Raw genomic sequence first — 14,052 nt, 5'->3', positions numbered from 1 at the left:
GATACTTTTATTTGATTTTTTAGGCAAACTCAAGCTGGAGAGGGACTTCAGCAGATACAACTACCTGGGCCTTGATTCTGCCAGAGTGAATGGGGTGGATGATGCTTCAAACTTCAGAACAGTCAGGGTAAGAAGGAGCAGGGGCTGGCTGTGCACTCAACACCAGTGCAGGGTTCTTTCTTATGGCCCTTGGTCTGTCTGTCCAAGCAGGGCTGGGCTGGGAGGGCCACCTTTTCTGAGTGCTGGTGCTCTTCATGCTGGGATAGAGTGTTTGCACAGGGAAACACTGATACAGCTAGGAAATAGGATCAAGCTTCTGGAGTGTTCTTACAGGAATGCAAAAAGGACCAAAAAAACCCCAAAGAGGAAAAAAAAAAAAAAGAAAAAAATCAAACAAAACTCCCCCCAAACCAAAAAGAAACCAGTAAAAAGAAAGCAAAAAAGGGGTGGGGGGGAAGCCCAGATGCCTTGGTCAGATCCTGGGAAAAGTTATATTTTGTAGTGGCTTAGGACAGCAGTGACTGAGCCTCAGGGACCAGGCGATGCTGACCAAGTTGAAAGAAAAGGAGGATTGGGAGGATTCTCAAGGTGGTTTGCTGTCCTGTTTTTGCTTGGTTGTACTCAGGGACAAGATGAATACAGGACCTTGTTATCCAGTGTATGCAAATATGGCTTCTAAAAGTGACTGGTCGGAGAAGACAGGAGGACCTGTTCATTTGACTGGGAAAAACTGGGTTGGGTTACAAACTAAATTAAGTGGCTAAAAAAAGTATAGCGTTTCAGAAACCCAAATTTTGAATGAGTCCTAGAAGCAGACTGGACTGAATGCCAGCTCCATTTTCACACCTCCTGTGTATTATAAAACTTAATTATCTTAGCATAGGAATTATAGGTACTTTTAGTAGCAGAAGTGTTCATTAACCATTTGTAATTTTGCAGATAAATGGTGACTTTTTCAAGAATGATCTGTTTAAATGTAGATGCTTTTATCTCATAATTTTATTTGTCCCCTTTCCAGAATGCAATGCAGATTGTTGGGTTTATGGATCATGAAACACAGTCAGTTTTTGAAGTAGTAGCAGCCGTTCTGAAATTGGGAAATATCGAATTTAAGCCTGAATCCCGTTCAAATGGCCTAGATGAAAGTAAAATCAAAGATAAAAATGGTAAGATGAGATTAGTGATGGGAAGAAAGCCACTAATTTGTCTGAAGTCATTATTAATTTTGTTGTTTCTGCAGACATACAATATCCTTACATATGAATTAGATTGTTTCCAGAGCTCACCCTCAGGCAACTATGGTCTGCATTCTGTGCAATTTCAATCGTTCTGTTTGAAATTCCAAAAATGATTATTTTTTCTCTTTTTCCCACTTTATTAGCACTTTGTTCTAAAATGTAAAATGGTTCTGTGCCTTTATGTAGCTGCTTGTTTTTTCTGTAGTGGAGGATTTCTGTTCTTCTGCAGTATCTCTGCCTTTAGCGTCAGATTCATTTGGTGATATTTTTGCAGCTGATGTATTTTGAAAGTTCATTTTCATCTGAAAGTTTTCATTATGAAAAGTAGCCTGCTATAAATGGAGGGAAAGTTTTTTTCTGAAAAATAAGCGCATAGGAAATGCTTTCAAAACCAGTAGCTCCGTTTCCTTGTGCTGTGCATGTTTTTAAAAACTCTGCTTGGCAGGGTGGTGGGGAGAGGGTGTGAATGGGGAGCACTTCTGTTGAAGAGCATTTTGGGAAAATACCACACTTGTTAAAAGCTGGTGGTTTTGGGGAAGAAAAAAGCAATAGTATGGAAGGATTGATTGTATTTACACTTTGCTTTTTCTTGCTAGAACTCAAGGAAATCTGTGAGTTGACAGGTATAGACCAGTCTGTATTGGAGAGAGCTTTCAGCTTCCGGACAGTTGAGGCCAAACAGGAGAAAGTTTCAACAACACTAAATGTGGCTCAGGTAAAAAGAGGTCCTGATTTAAAAGGCAAGATCTTTTGAAATGGCAATTTTATTCTGCATGATTAAATCATAACTATCCCAATAAAAACTACAGCTGAAAGGCTGCACTGAATAAAGCACGAGCACAGGGTGTGTTTTTTGCTCAGTGGTTTCTAAATGTTAAGAGATGCTGGATGCTTTGGTTTGGTGTGTGAATTACCTCCAAAAGATGAGGGATAGGCAAATGTTGCAGAGAATGTAAAAACAAGCAGTCCTGCACAAAGCACATGTTGCAAGTGTTGTGGCAGACTGTTTTCATTTAGGGCAACTGCTGTAATTCCATGTGAGCTGTGGGCCCCGGGGCTGCTGAAAAACCTTTGCTGCCAGTGTGAATTCATCTCCCTGTAATGCTGCAGAGCCAGGGTGGCTGCCACCTGTGTCTCATCAGCTCAGGCCAGCAGGAATGTGGCTTCTCCAGCTGCAGCTGCTCCAGTCCCCTTGCCTAGGATTGGGATGGGGGATGTGAGTGTGCAGTGGGCAGCTGGAAGAGCAGGAAGGGAGCTGGAGCGCCCTGGTTGTGGCTGCTGTTCCAGCCAGCCCGTGGCCAGGAGGGCAGAGCTCCTGTGCCCACTTAGGCAGAGCCAGTGCTCCCTGTGCTGGTTTTACTCAGTTCCTTGCACCTTTAGGACACCTCAACAGCAGGAGAATGTTTGGTTGAACCCAGCATTTATAACATTTTTTTTTTCCTTTCTTCTCTTTAGGCTTATTATGCCCGGGATGCTCTGGCTAAGAATTTGTACAGTCGCCTGTTCTCCTGGCTTGTTACCAGGATCAATGAGAGCATTAAGGTATTGTTGCTTTGTGCTTGTAAAAAGAAGAATCAATAGAAATCCTTCAAATTAAAGTGGACAGTAAAACGGTATTTGCCAATTTCATTTCTCCTGGCTGTACACTGTTACACACAAATAACCTTATCACAGCTCAACAAATTGCTCTCTGCTCTGTTCTTAAGCTTGTAAAAATATTCACATTAAGTGTATTATGGGAAACCATATGTAACATTTTAGTTTTACAGCATTTGACAGCCTACTCTATGAGATACATTAATTTTCTCGAATCCCAAGTATGCAGTGTAGAGATGACTGACTCAGTGTTTATTTTTCTTTAAGGCACAAACAAAAGTGAGAAAGAAGGTAATGGGGGTGCTGGACATCTATGGCTTTGAAATTTTTGAGGTAAGACGTTTATAATGGTAACCATTTAGTGAGAGAGCTGTTACTAAAGCTTAACAGAATTGTTCATGAATTCATAATCAGAATATATGTAATTTAACTCAAGCGTGTCATGCCTGACCAAAAAAAACCCAAAAAAACCCAAAAAACAAAAAAAAACCACTAGAAACATAAGCCAAAGAGAGATGTCTTAGTATGTCTGGCAATTGAAACAAAAAATTATAGAAGTCAAACTTGTGTTTTTACACCATAGATAAATAAATATTTATGATGGATAAACTAAATATATTTTGTTGTGGCATACATTCTGAGCATAGGAGAAAGTCTGGCACTGTCATTTCTGCCCTGAGGCATTTTGTGGAAGTCTTTGAACAAGCTGTGTATCCTGAGAGGGAAAAAAAAACCAGCAAACCATCCACCCAACAAAAACTATACATTTTTTCCCTGTCAAAATTAAACAAGGACTTATATTGCATTTTGTCTCAATTGACTTAGGTAAATATTCTGTACCTACGCCTAGCTAAAGATATGCAGCTCACTGCTGTTTGTTTACAATAGTATTTTTAGACTGGTGGTATTTTGAAACAAAACAATCAATGAGGAGTTTTTAATTGGGTTAGAGAGCACCAGGGACAAGGCATTTTCCATAAATCTTGTTCTGACAGTTTTTGTTAAGAGATTTATAGATCTTGGTTGGAATCTGTGTGTGTTTAAACTAGAAACTCATCTGAGGAGAAAAAAAAAATCAGTAGAAAAATCCTGACCCACTTCCCTACATCCCTCTTAAAAATCTGGGGAGGGTGTTTAAGCTGTGTGGAAAATGGGGCTAATTGTTCATGAGAGGGTGGTATAAGTTTCATTTCAGAAGCAAAACATCCAACTATGTGCAAATCAGAGTACCTCTGAAGAGGAAAAGGAAAGCTGAGAGTTGCCTCAAGGGCTTGCTGAGCGAGGCTGTGCTGTTTGCATTAGACACAAGAACATATTTATGAAAATATCGTGCCAGAGGTCAGGTGGCTGAACGGGGATCTTGGTGCCAGATCTCTTGGGAGCTGGTCCTGGAGTAGCTTTTAGGAAGCTGGCACTGGAGTGGTGCTGCTGGCATCCTCAGATAGGACTTGTTTTTAATAGCTCCCCTGTGTGTGGTTAGGTTGGACATGCACAGGGAGGTGGGAGACAGAAGGCACGTGAGCCAGCTGAAGACTGTGTTTGTGGCATGGTGTTCCAGAGATGAGGCTGTTTCTTGTGTGTAATTTTCATCTTTTCTACATTCAGCATCTTAGAAGGTCATAAGTAAGTGGCTGAGTGCAGGAGAAAAATAAAAAAAACACCAGAGCTCTTTTCACTTACCTGTCATGCTGAATTACTGTGTAGTTTTCTAAAAAGCTGCAAACTCAAAAGCTGTCAAATAATGTGGGTAGTTATTGTTCTCTCTTTTAAATGCCAAGTGTTGGTTTTCCTGGAAAAGCTGGGGAAGGTTTTGCCTTGTGACTTGAGGGCCAAATTCATCAGTACATCCACACAAGGTGTGACTCTCTCTCATGAGTTGAGACCTGTGGTGAGGAGAGGAGCCAAGCAGCCTGGTTCAGCATCACAGAAATAACTGAATTGTTGTTTAAATTTAATTATATTAAAGCAACTAATCAATAGATACAATTTTGACAATGTGCAGCCACATAAGTCAAGGAAAATTTAATGATGTCTTAAGATTTATAGCATAACAAATACAGTGGAATTTGGAGCATTTTGCTGTGTGGTACATTTGTAAACACTATAGCCAAACATTCTAAATATTAGCTGAGGTGTAGCTAATGATAGTAACATATCCATCTAATTATAAATCAGTTAAAACCTATGACTAAAAATGTGCAGTTGCCTCTTGAACCTTATTCTTTAGTCATATTTTGATTTTCACATCTGTTCCTGAAACTTAGAGCTAATGTCAGCTCTACAAAGAATGTTTGTTGGCAAAAATGCACTTGAAAAGCTTCATCTCTAAATTTGTGCCTTTTAAATGTGCAAGCTGTTTGATGTGCTGGGGGTAGAAAGGCCTACATTAATCACGTTTCTGCTCAGGAATCAGGTAAGCTTATCATTAGTGGTCTTTGACCTGAAGTGGCCTTGTGCCCTGGAGACAGAATGTATCAAAACCCACAGGAGGTGTAGCAGGGGTGTTTTATATACATGCAGAATATTTACACAGGAAGCTCAGTACCATTGGAATAAGCAGCAAGGAATGTGTTTACTGAAGGCTGATTTTTACATTTAATTTTTTTTTTTTTTGAAGTTTGTTTCCAAATGGGCAGGGCACAATATTTCTTGGGCCTTTTTTCTGTTCAGGATGATTCTTTGGATCATCCTAGAGTTCCTTGTGTAAGAAGAGTGAATAAAGAAATCCAGATTTACCATTCTGAAAGATCCTACGCCTCACCTTCTTGATGACAATAGCAGTCTTGTTCTATTATATGCACATTGAAGCTTTTACATGAGTTTTTTTTCATCTATTTTTGAATTATGGATTTATTTACTGTTCACTGTGGTTTCTGTAATTTTCTGTAATTTAAGCTGAAGTTAATTTGCAAGGGTAACTTGTGGTTTCTTGGAAATTAACAGAGAAAAGACACTTGGAGTATTGATACTGCTGGCATGTTCTCTTTGGGATCTGGGTTTCGCTAGTATATTTATCAAACACAAACCCCACTTTTCAGGCAAACACAAAAGCCATCCAAGAAAGTAGATGTAAGGACTTGGCTGTCTGAAAATTCAGCTTAGGGAATTTAAATCTATCAATAATCCTCAGCCTCTGTGGGTTTGGCAGATGTCAGCAGCAAGCTTGGCTACACAGCCCACAAAATAGGTGCTGTAAAGCTGTATTTATTTTTGAATCCTGCCGTGCCTTTTGTGGGAAGCCAAATGCTGGGACTGAATGTTTGTGAAGCGAAACGCTGAAATTTTGGGTGGCTCTGTGTGAATTGTCTGTGGGCAAGGATTTAGGGACTAGGATTAGCCTGGAAATGCAGGCTGGAGGGCTGGGCTGGTTGTGTAACTGTGCTGCTGGAGCTTGGGCAGTGGCCTGAAGGCTGACACTAATTGCTCCAAGTGTGTTTATCCACATTTCTGAGCGGCTGCCCGCCTAGCCAGCGTGCAGTCCAGACTGAGATTTGGGATGGGCTCGGGATGATGGCTGGTGGCACTGGGAGTTCTAGAATCAGCTTGATTCCAGGCCTCCTGGGGTAGGTTTGGGGCTGTTCCCGTTTTATTCCATGTTTGATGGGTGTTTTTGGGCAGAAAGCAGTTTCTGCATCTCTGCAGAAGGGGTGGGGTTTGTGATGGAGAAGTGAAGGTTGTAGGAGGCAGATGGTGGGGGCCTGGCAGGGCTCAGCAGAGATGAGCAGAAGGCTCTCTCCATTTGCTTTGGGTGTTGAGTTTCCTGTTGTGTACATTTCCTGTGGAGACAAGAAGCAATAAAAATTAATGTCATGGAGTGAGGGTGAGTATTTCATCCTGCCCAGCCCTTCAGGGACAGAAATGTCTGTCTGTGCTACTTGGCTTAAAGGTTTTACTCTGAATATTCAGGCACCACTCTGCAGCTGGTCCATACGATGAAGTTAATGATTTGGAGTGCAGTTTTATGGAAGGTAACAGTGCCAAACAAGGCTTATTGTTGAAATTTGCCAGGCCTTGAGAAGACAGTTTGAGAGTGTGAGTTGTTTCTGCTCAGTCCCTGGTGGAGCAGTTTGTTCCATGTATTTTAGCCTGCCAAGAAACTGGGATGCTCTGGTGAAACTGGGATGCTCTGGTGAAACTGGGATGCACTGGTGAGTTGCAGAGAGGGACTGGTTCCCTTTGGTTGACCAGAGGTGATGTGACTGCCTTGCCTTTGGGGACATCAGACCAACTCCTTTTGCTCCAGGTAGGCAAGAACATGCAAAGACATGGCAGAGCCCACCATATTCTGGGTAAAACCCACCAGTAAATAAAAGTATCACAGGTAAACCAGCCAAACAAGCCTTCCAGCAGTAAAACCAGGTCAATTCCTCACAGTCTGTGATGCACTTTGGTAGCACTTCTTTTTATTTAAGGCAATTTGCTTGTTTCTTGTGCATAGAAGTCCCTTAAGGTAACAGAAAGAAGCTTGGTCCTGCTGCATGTACTGTGTAAGCTGTCATCTGGATGATAAAATGACAGCATCTCTGTTGAGGGAATATGTTAGAAATGTGAAGAATGCATTTTCTTCCTATTAACAAGTTCATAGTTGTGTTAATTGTCTGTTTTTAGCAGGAGGTAACCAAATAAGGAGCAGTAATCATTGAAAATGTCTTTCTGAGGTGTTTAAGGCATGAAAAAAAAAAACCAGGGGAGCTATTTCCACCTTCACCATGAACCTGTAGAACAGCTTGGTCCAGTGGCTGCCTGGTTGCTTTGCCTTTTTCTGTCCTGTCGATTACATGAAGGATGTTACAGTTTCAGAGCATCCTGAGCTCTGAGAGATCACTCCTGGATCAGAGTCTTCCCCCCCACACCCCAGAGGATTATTTTAAAGGAGAAGGGTCTAGTTATTTGCTAGCAGGATGACATATCAGACAAAAAAAATTCTAAGGAGGAAATTGACTTATCAGGATCTTCTTTTATATATATATATTTTTTTTTTAAGAATTTGGGAACTCTTTCTTCATGTCTTGACTTTGGCTTTAACTCATCCATGGGTGTCTGTTTTGTTAGTTGCCCTAATTTCCAGCTGCTTTTTCTAAGCTGTCTAGCTTGCAACAGATTTCCTTTCTGAAATTGTTCAACCCTTAGCTGATGCCCAGAAGTTTATCATATACTGGCAAGCAGCAGTGCTCAAATGTGTGTACCCAGCTCCTCTGCTTCTTTTAGCAAACCCCAGGCCAGTGGGAAAGAGGAGAACTGAATTTTTAATCTACAGTTGATCAACTACCTCTGCTGGCAAGTGTTATGTGGGAGAGGAGTTTTACAGAGAGAGACCCTTGGCTGGACTCTGAGGTGCCAGGGAGTTTTTAAAATACTGTTAAAGCAATAATTTCCTTAAGTGATGGGATGCTGAAAGCAGAGGTGCATCCCAGGAAGTTAACCGCCATTTAATTAATTGTATTACAACACAAGTATTTAGAGAGGCTTATTTTGCAACATGCAGTTTTATGAAGAAAATCCCATCGGCTGGCTGCTTGCAGCAGAGGAAATGCTTGAAATGCTGGAGCAAAAATACACAAATGTTCTGCTTCAGGTTGTGAGAATAATGTTTTGCCCTACAGCAGCTATTTCTGTCTTAGCAGAGGAGTGGTTCTGATAACACAGTAGGTTCTTGCCTGGTTGCAATTCCTGTTGTTCCAGGACTGTAATTATCAGGTAGAGTTTGTTGAAGTGATGGTAGCTGGGTTTTCCCATGGGTCACACCTGCACTGGATTCACTGCCGTTTCTTGCCTTTCTAAGTCCAAATATAGTTCAGACCTGTGTGCCTGGACAGCACAGCTGGGAGCAGGATAGATTTCAGAGTGCCTGGTTCTCTGCCTGGCACACAGAAAGGGCTGGAGTTGGTTGAGCGACACAAGTGTGGTAAATGGATAATACCCCAAGCTTGCCACAGATCTTTCCTGCTTCCATGAAGTACATGGCTTGATTGCCTATAGTGGAATATTTATAATTAAAAGATGTGCCTCTCTGGTTCTTTGCATATACAGATATTTACACGAAAGCCCAGTGCAGTCTAGTTTGCAAGAAAGAAGCTTGATTGCTCAAATGTTTGTACATGTAAACAGAAAAGAAAGGGATAAAAATTGATAACACGCCTTTACTAAATTTGCAAAAAAAATTGAAAAATTGTTACAACTGAGTCACTTTATAACTGGGTCTTTGCTTTCTGAGATTAAAATAGTATCTTTTTCCATTTTCCTTAAATGCAGTTTTCCCATTTTGCTGATTCAACTTCCTAGCATTTATATTCCTTAGTTTCATCTCATAAACTCGTATGCTTGTGTGGTCGTACATAAAACCCCCTATCCCCAGACACCACAGTAGCATATAAATTGAATTTGCTGGTTGGTTTCACTCCTCATTCCACCATTCATCTCAGTGAAGTGAGGATGTTGGTCTTTTATCATCATTACTTTTGCCATCTGGCTTTTTATCTAGGGGCCTGATGGAACTACTTGGGGTCACCTGCTTATGTTAGGAGGCAGTCAGAGACTTCTGGTGCCTGGAGTTGTGTTGATATTAAAAAAAAAAACCCAAGAAAAACCTTACTTTCTGGGGCTATTTGTGATAAAGCAGAAGTATCAGTATCTGAATGTCTTTTTCCCTTCTCACATTGATGTGAAAGTTCATTTTAATGACATCAGTCATGTTGATTTCAACAGTCTCATGGCTTGAAATGTTTAGGGTTTTCTTTTAAAAGATCCTTTTCCTTTAAATGCATCTCCTGTATTATTTTAGCTGTATGTGTTCACATAATGTATTTGAAAAAATGTTGCTGGGCACCTTTTGTCAGTGTGGTTGCAGACTGAGCAATATGTAGATTTTTGGATTGCCTCTGAACAAGAATGGTGTGATGAAAGATTAAAGAGGAAGAGGAGACCTTGAGAAACACCTAGGAAGGTGTGACACTGAGCTGTGATGTACCCGAGTCCATAGGTTTGGATCCACATCATCTGCTTAATTTGGGAAAACAGTGGGGAGGACACAAAAAACACAACCCCTAAAGTTAGACTTTATTAGGCAGGTGGAAGTTAAGAATTGATTCCTGCCTAATGGAAAGGTACCCAGTTTTCAGTTTTAAGCCGGTATCTTAGTTGCCTTATCTTTGGAAATTGTAGGAAACTGGGTCCTCAAAAGTGAATTTGAATTCTGTGTGGGGAGAGAAGGTTAAAAAAATCTAATTATCTAATATTAACAGGAAAATTCTCTGGTTTAGATATTTTCTGTTCATAAATCTAATGGAGATATCTCTGCCTAAGACCAGTAAGAGTTTTAGCCTTTTTTTTTCTTCATCAGAAATATTTTTGTTTGTTTCACATTGGTATTTTACTGGTATAAAAATATATAAAGTCAGCAACAAACCATATATGCTTTTTTTTTTTCAGATGATTCCACGGTACACATGTGGAATCTTTCAAAGAAGAAGTTAGGTAAAATATTAAGGATGAAAGAATATTTTCTGTAGGACTTTCAAGCACCTGTATGTAATAGCTGTGGGTCACAGATAGAACTTTAGAGCTAGTTTATATAATCACTTTATTTTTGCATGGAGAAGAATTTTTTTAGACTTCAAAACTTGCTATTCATGAAATACCAACCATGAAAGTTGATAAAGAATGAAGCTGTATGACACCATTATTTATGAAGTGAGAACCATGGTGAAGTAGGCTTTGATTTTTGTCAGTGAATTTTTCTAGTCCCCTAAATTTAGTGTTGCATCTGATAAAAGATTCAGAGGATAAGCTGAGGGTGGTTGGTTGAGCTGTACCTATAAATTCAACATGACTTTAAGCCTATCTTAGGTGACATTCTGTTTTCCCAGCACCTTTATTTAATTTCAGAGACTGTGGTCTTACATTCCCTGAAGGTTTTATTTTGTATTCCACAGTGCTTTCAAAGGCATAGTTAGAAAGCTGCTATTAAAATGCAGGGATTGAAATGATGCCCTTGATATTAAAAATATCAGAATTACTGCCTGGAAGAGAAGATAACACCTTGAGAAGATATGGTCTTAATTTTGGGGGTTTTTTCCCCCGCTTAAAAATTTCCTAAGAATATTTGCTAGCTCTTCCTCAAATTTTGGGTCTGACTGCACTGCTTCTGTGTTGGTCAAACCCCTTTATGTCACTTAATACAAGTGGTCAGCATAAGCAGCAAGTAGTCTCTGATGGCTGGGTCCCTCCAGCCCCTGTCTCCTGAGTGGGTTCAGTGATGTGCTATCACTGATATGGGTTATTCTTTACTGCCTTCTAAAAGAAAGTGTCAGAAGTCCTTTAGATCCCTTCTAATTCTGTCATATTCATTTCTATAACACCTTCATTAAAATATTGGAGGGGACAACTAATTTGTGAATGTTTGTATATGCTTTGTGGAGCCCTCACATAGTTAAAATCAGAGATATTCATTAGAGGGGAATAAATACACAGCCTCTCTTGCCTTCCTTAGAATTGCTTAGAGATAAACACTAATTGGTTCTTTTTAGGCATGGTTTTTTAAAACCTTTTCTGAAGTGTATTTGATTCACCAAATGTCTTCTGGCCTGCTCAGTTAAGTGTTTTGAGAGTTACAGTAATTTCAAACATTTTCCCCCATTTTCTTTGCCATAATTAACTGTTTTAGCCTTTTGCTCTGTATTATTCATAAAGAACAACATTGCTGCTGCTCTTCAATAACTTTTTTCCTGGAATAGCAATTTTCAGTGGCTTGGCAATGTCAAATAGAATTTCATAGCTCAAAGTGAGCGATTTGTGGAGAACTCTGTGGATTTTGGTTTGCCTTTTTTTTTTTTTTTTGGCAAGCCATAAATATCACAGATACACAGCAAATCAGGAAAACATCTAGCAATTACTTTAATGTATTGTTAATGACCTTTCAGTTAGATGGTTTAGCTGGATTTTCTGTTCAGTTTCCATCCTCTATTGATGACCAAGCCTGTATAATTTGTCAGTGAATAGTCCTGCAGCCCTTTCAATCAGAATAACCTGGTCTTTTGGAGAAGCAATCTCTCTGAGTTGGATGGCATGTACCTGGCAGGAGGATGCAGAGTGTGTTTTACCCTTTCTCTTTGTCTGGGTGATGTGGCAGTTGGGGTCCTTTTACTTCAAACTCGATATATCTGAAGTGATGGCCATATCTGAATGTGTCAAGTAAACTTACACTCATTCTTCCTCCAGCATTCTCTATTTCTATCCACATGCTCCTCTTCTGTTGCACAGATTTGTCTGCCCAAGGTTATAAATATTGCTTTTAGAGGCAAACATTACCTGGTGATTTGGAGACAGGGCCATGCAAGAATGCTGTTGTGTGTTAGGCTCTGATGTGTCTCAACCTCTTGGTTTATTTGGTAATATTTAGACAGTGCCTAAAGATAGACTCACCTACAAAGATGTAATGCATAACATTTATGTAGTACTTTGCATTTGCAGTGATACAAAGATTGATCTACTTGGTATGCTAAATAAATGCTAATAGATGTATTCTGTGTTGTTATGGAAGTAGAAGAAGTACTGACTGCAGTTTATGTAATTTCTTTTCCAACAGAATGCAGTAAGTATGGCTTGTTTGCAGTGCTGATTTTGCTGCATGCCAACTTTTAACTCTCTCATCTAGAGCTATGCAAGTTTTGCAATCTCTGAGTGATAATTGCAGTTGGTGAGAGGGGCAGCATTTGTGGCTGAGGAATTTTGGTGATCAGCTATGATTTTGCTTCATTTAAAACTAAAATGATAAAAAAAAGTAATCTCTGCTACCTCAATATTTCCTAATCTGCTTGTGTGTTCTTAATCTCATTTAGCAACCAGATCCTTAATTCAAACATTCAAATGATTGCACTTGCCTTCAGTGATAAAAATTCTATCAGCATAATTTAAGCTTCACAGGTATTGTATAGAGATTATTTGGGAGTTTAAAACGGCAGAGTGTCACATCACAGCCTGTGACGCTGACTCCTTCCTGTGCCCACCCCTCCTGCTGGGGTCTGCTCCACTCCCTGGTCCCTTCTGCAAAGGGTCACACATCTGCTTGCTCCCTAACCCAGTTTTAGATGAATTAGCCTGCTAGAGAAATTTTAGTCAATGAAGCTCTTTTGTTTCCCACCGTTTCAAGGGGCAGTTTGTTGGCAGGGAGGAGGTGGTTGACCTCTGGAGCCAATAATCTCTTAACCCCGGCTCAGCTGCAACTGGAATAGCAGCTTGAGCCTTGTTCTGTAGGGAAATGGGATGCTTTATTGGCTGCTGAGTGGAAAAGAGCTAATGCTACTGTCATGATTTTATTTATCAGACCCTGCAGGAGTCTACATTTTACATATGGGGACAGATTAGTGCAGGCAAAACTTTGGTTGTTTATTCCCTGACACCACAGGTGTCCTTGTGAGTTGTTAAGAGGAATCAGTGTGGAGGCATCAGGAATAAAACCTACAGAGGTTTTTGTCCCTCCCAACAGACAAAGCCTCAGGGAAGGATTTGGTCTAAAATTTCTGAACTAATCATGATCTCAATCAAATATTACTCCAACCATCACCTCACAAAACTGGAGGGAGTAGTTAATAGAGTGGCTTGTTGACCTGTAGCTGCTGCAGTAACTCAATTCAGCTGGGTTCGAGGCTGTTTACACCAAGCAAACTCAAACATGTTTCATCTGACAGGACAACAGCTTTGAGCAATTCATTATCAACTACTGTAATGAGAAGTTGCAGCAGATCTTCATTGAACTTACCCTCAAAGAAGAGCAGGAGGAATACATCCGAGAGGTAATACTTGAATGGATCTTGCCTTACCCTCCTCCCATTGTCCCTGTAAAAACATGCAGGCAGGCAGGCAGGCTGGAACCATTTTTCAGGCAACAGAGGCACTTTTTGACCACAGGGCTGACATGGAGCATGTTTGTGTGAGGCTGTGTGGTAGTCACATTAAGCAAAAAATGTTGGTTTGGCATTTGTTTCACATTATGAGTTCTCCAGGTAAAAACCAGACCCAGCTCTGATTCATTCGTTGGCAACCATGACTGGCAGTTCTGAGCCAGGGCTAATTGATTTATTAGAACACTAATACCACTTTCTGGTATTAGTACCATTACCCTGCAGCCTGTGTTTTAGATTATACAGCAATGTCTGGGATGCACACAAAAACAGCCACGGCCAGTCCTTCAATTGGGTGGCTAAAATAATAGCAACACAAC

The 14,052-nt window shown here is 40.3% G+C and overlaps 1 protein-coding gene across 9 annotated transcripts in view; it reads left to right on the top strand.

Moving 5' to 3' along the window:
* The window catches only part of MYO1B (myosin IB), a 107,923-nt gene that overhangs the window by 65,597 nt on the left and 28,274 nt on the right, over window positions 1–14,052 (top strand). For 5 of the 9 annotated variants that reach the window (XM_038142173.1, XM_038142180.1, XM_038142175.1 and 2 more), the window contains exons 9-15: window positions 24–127; window positions 1,019–1,166; window positions 1,835–1,953; window positions 2,694–2,780; window positions 3,102–3,167; window positions 12,418–12,423; window positions 13,520–13,624. In XM_038142173.1, coding sequence (XP_037998101.1) covers window positions 24–127; window positions 1,019–1,166; window positions 1,835–1,953; window positions 2,694–2,780; window positions 3,102–3,167; window positions 12,418–12,423; window positions 13,520–13,624 — 635 coding nt within the window. The remainder of the gene's footprint in view (window positions 1–23; window positions 128–1,018; window positions 1,167–1,834; window positions 1,954–2,693; window positions 2,781–3,101; window positions 3,168–12,417; window positions 12,424–13,519; window positions 13,625–14,052) is intronic. The other 4 variants (XM_038142181.1, XM_038142177.1, XM_038142179.1 and 1 more) reach the window with 1 other exon arrangement.

This window comes from Motacilla alba, chromosome 7 (assembly GCF_015832195.1).
Source record: "Motacilla alba alba isolate MOTALB_02 chromosome 7, Motacilla_alba_V1.0_pri, whole genome shotgun sequence".
NCBI lineage: Eukaryota > Metazoa > Chordata > Aves > Passeriformes > Motacillidae > Motacilla > Motacilla alba.
The sequence above is the reverse complement of the archived record's forward strand: the minus strand, read 5'-3'. Positions and strand labels throughout refer to the sequence as shown.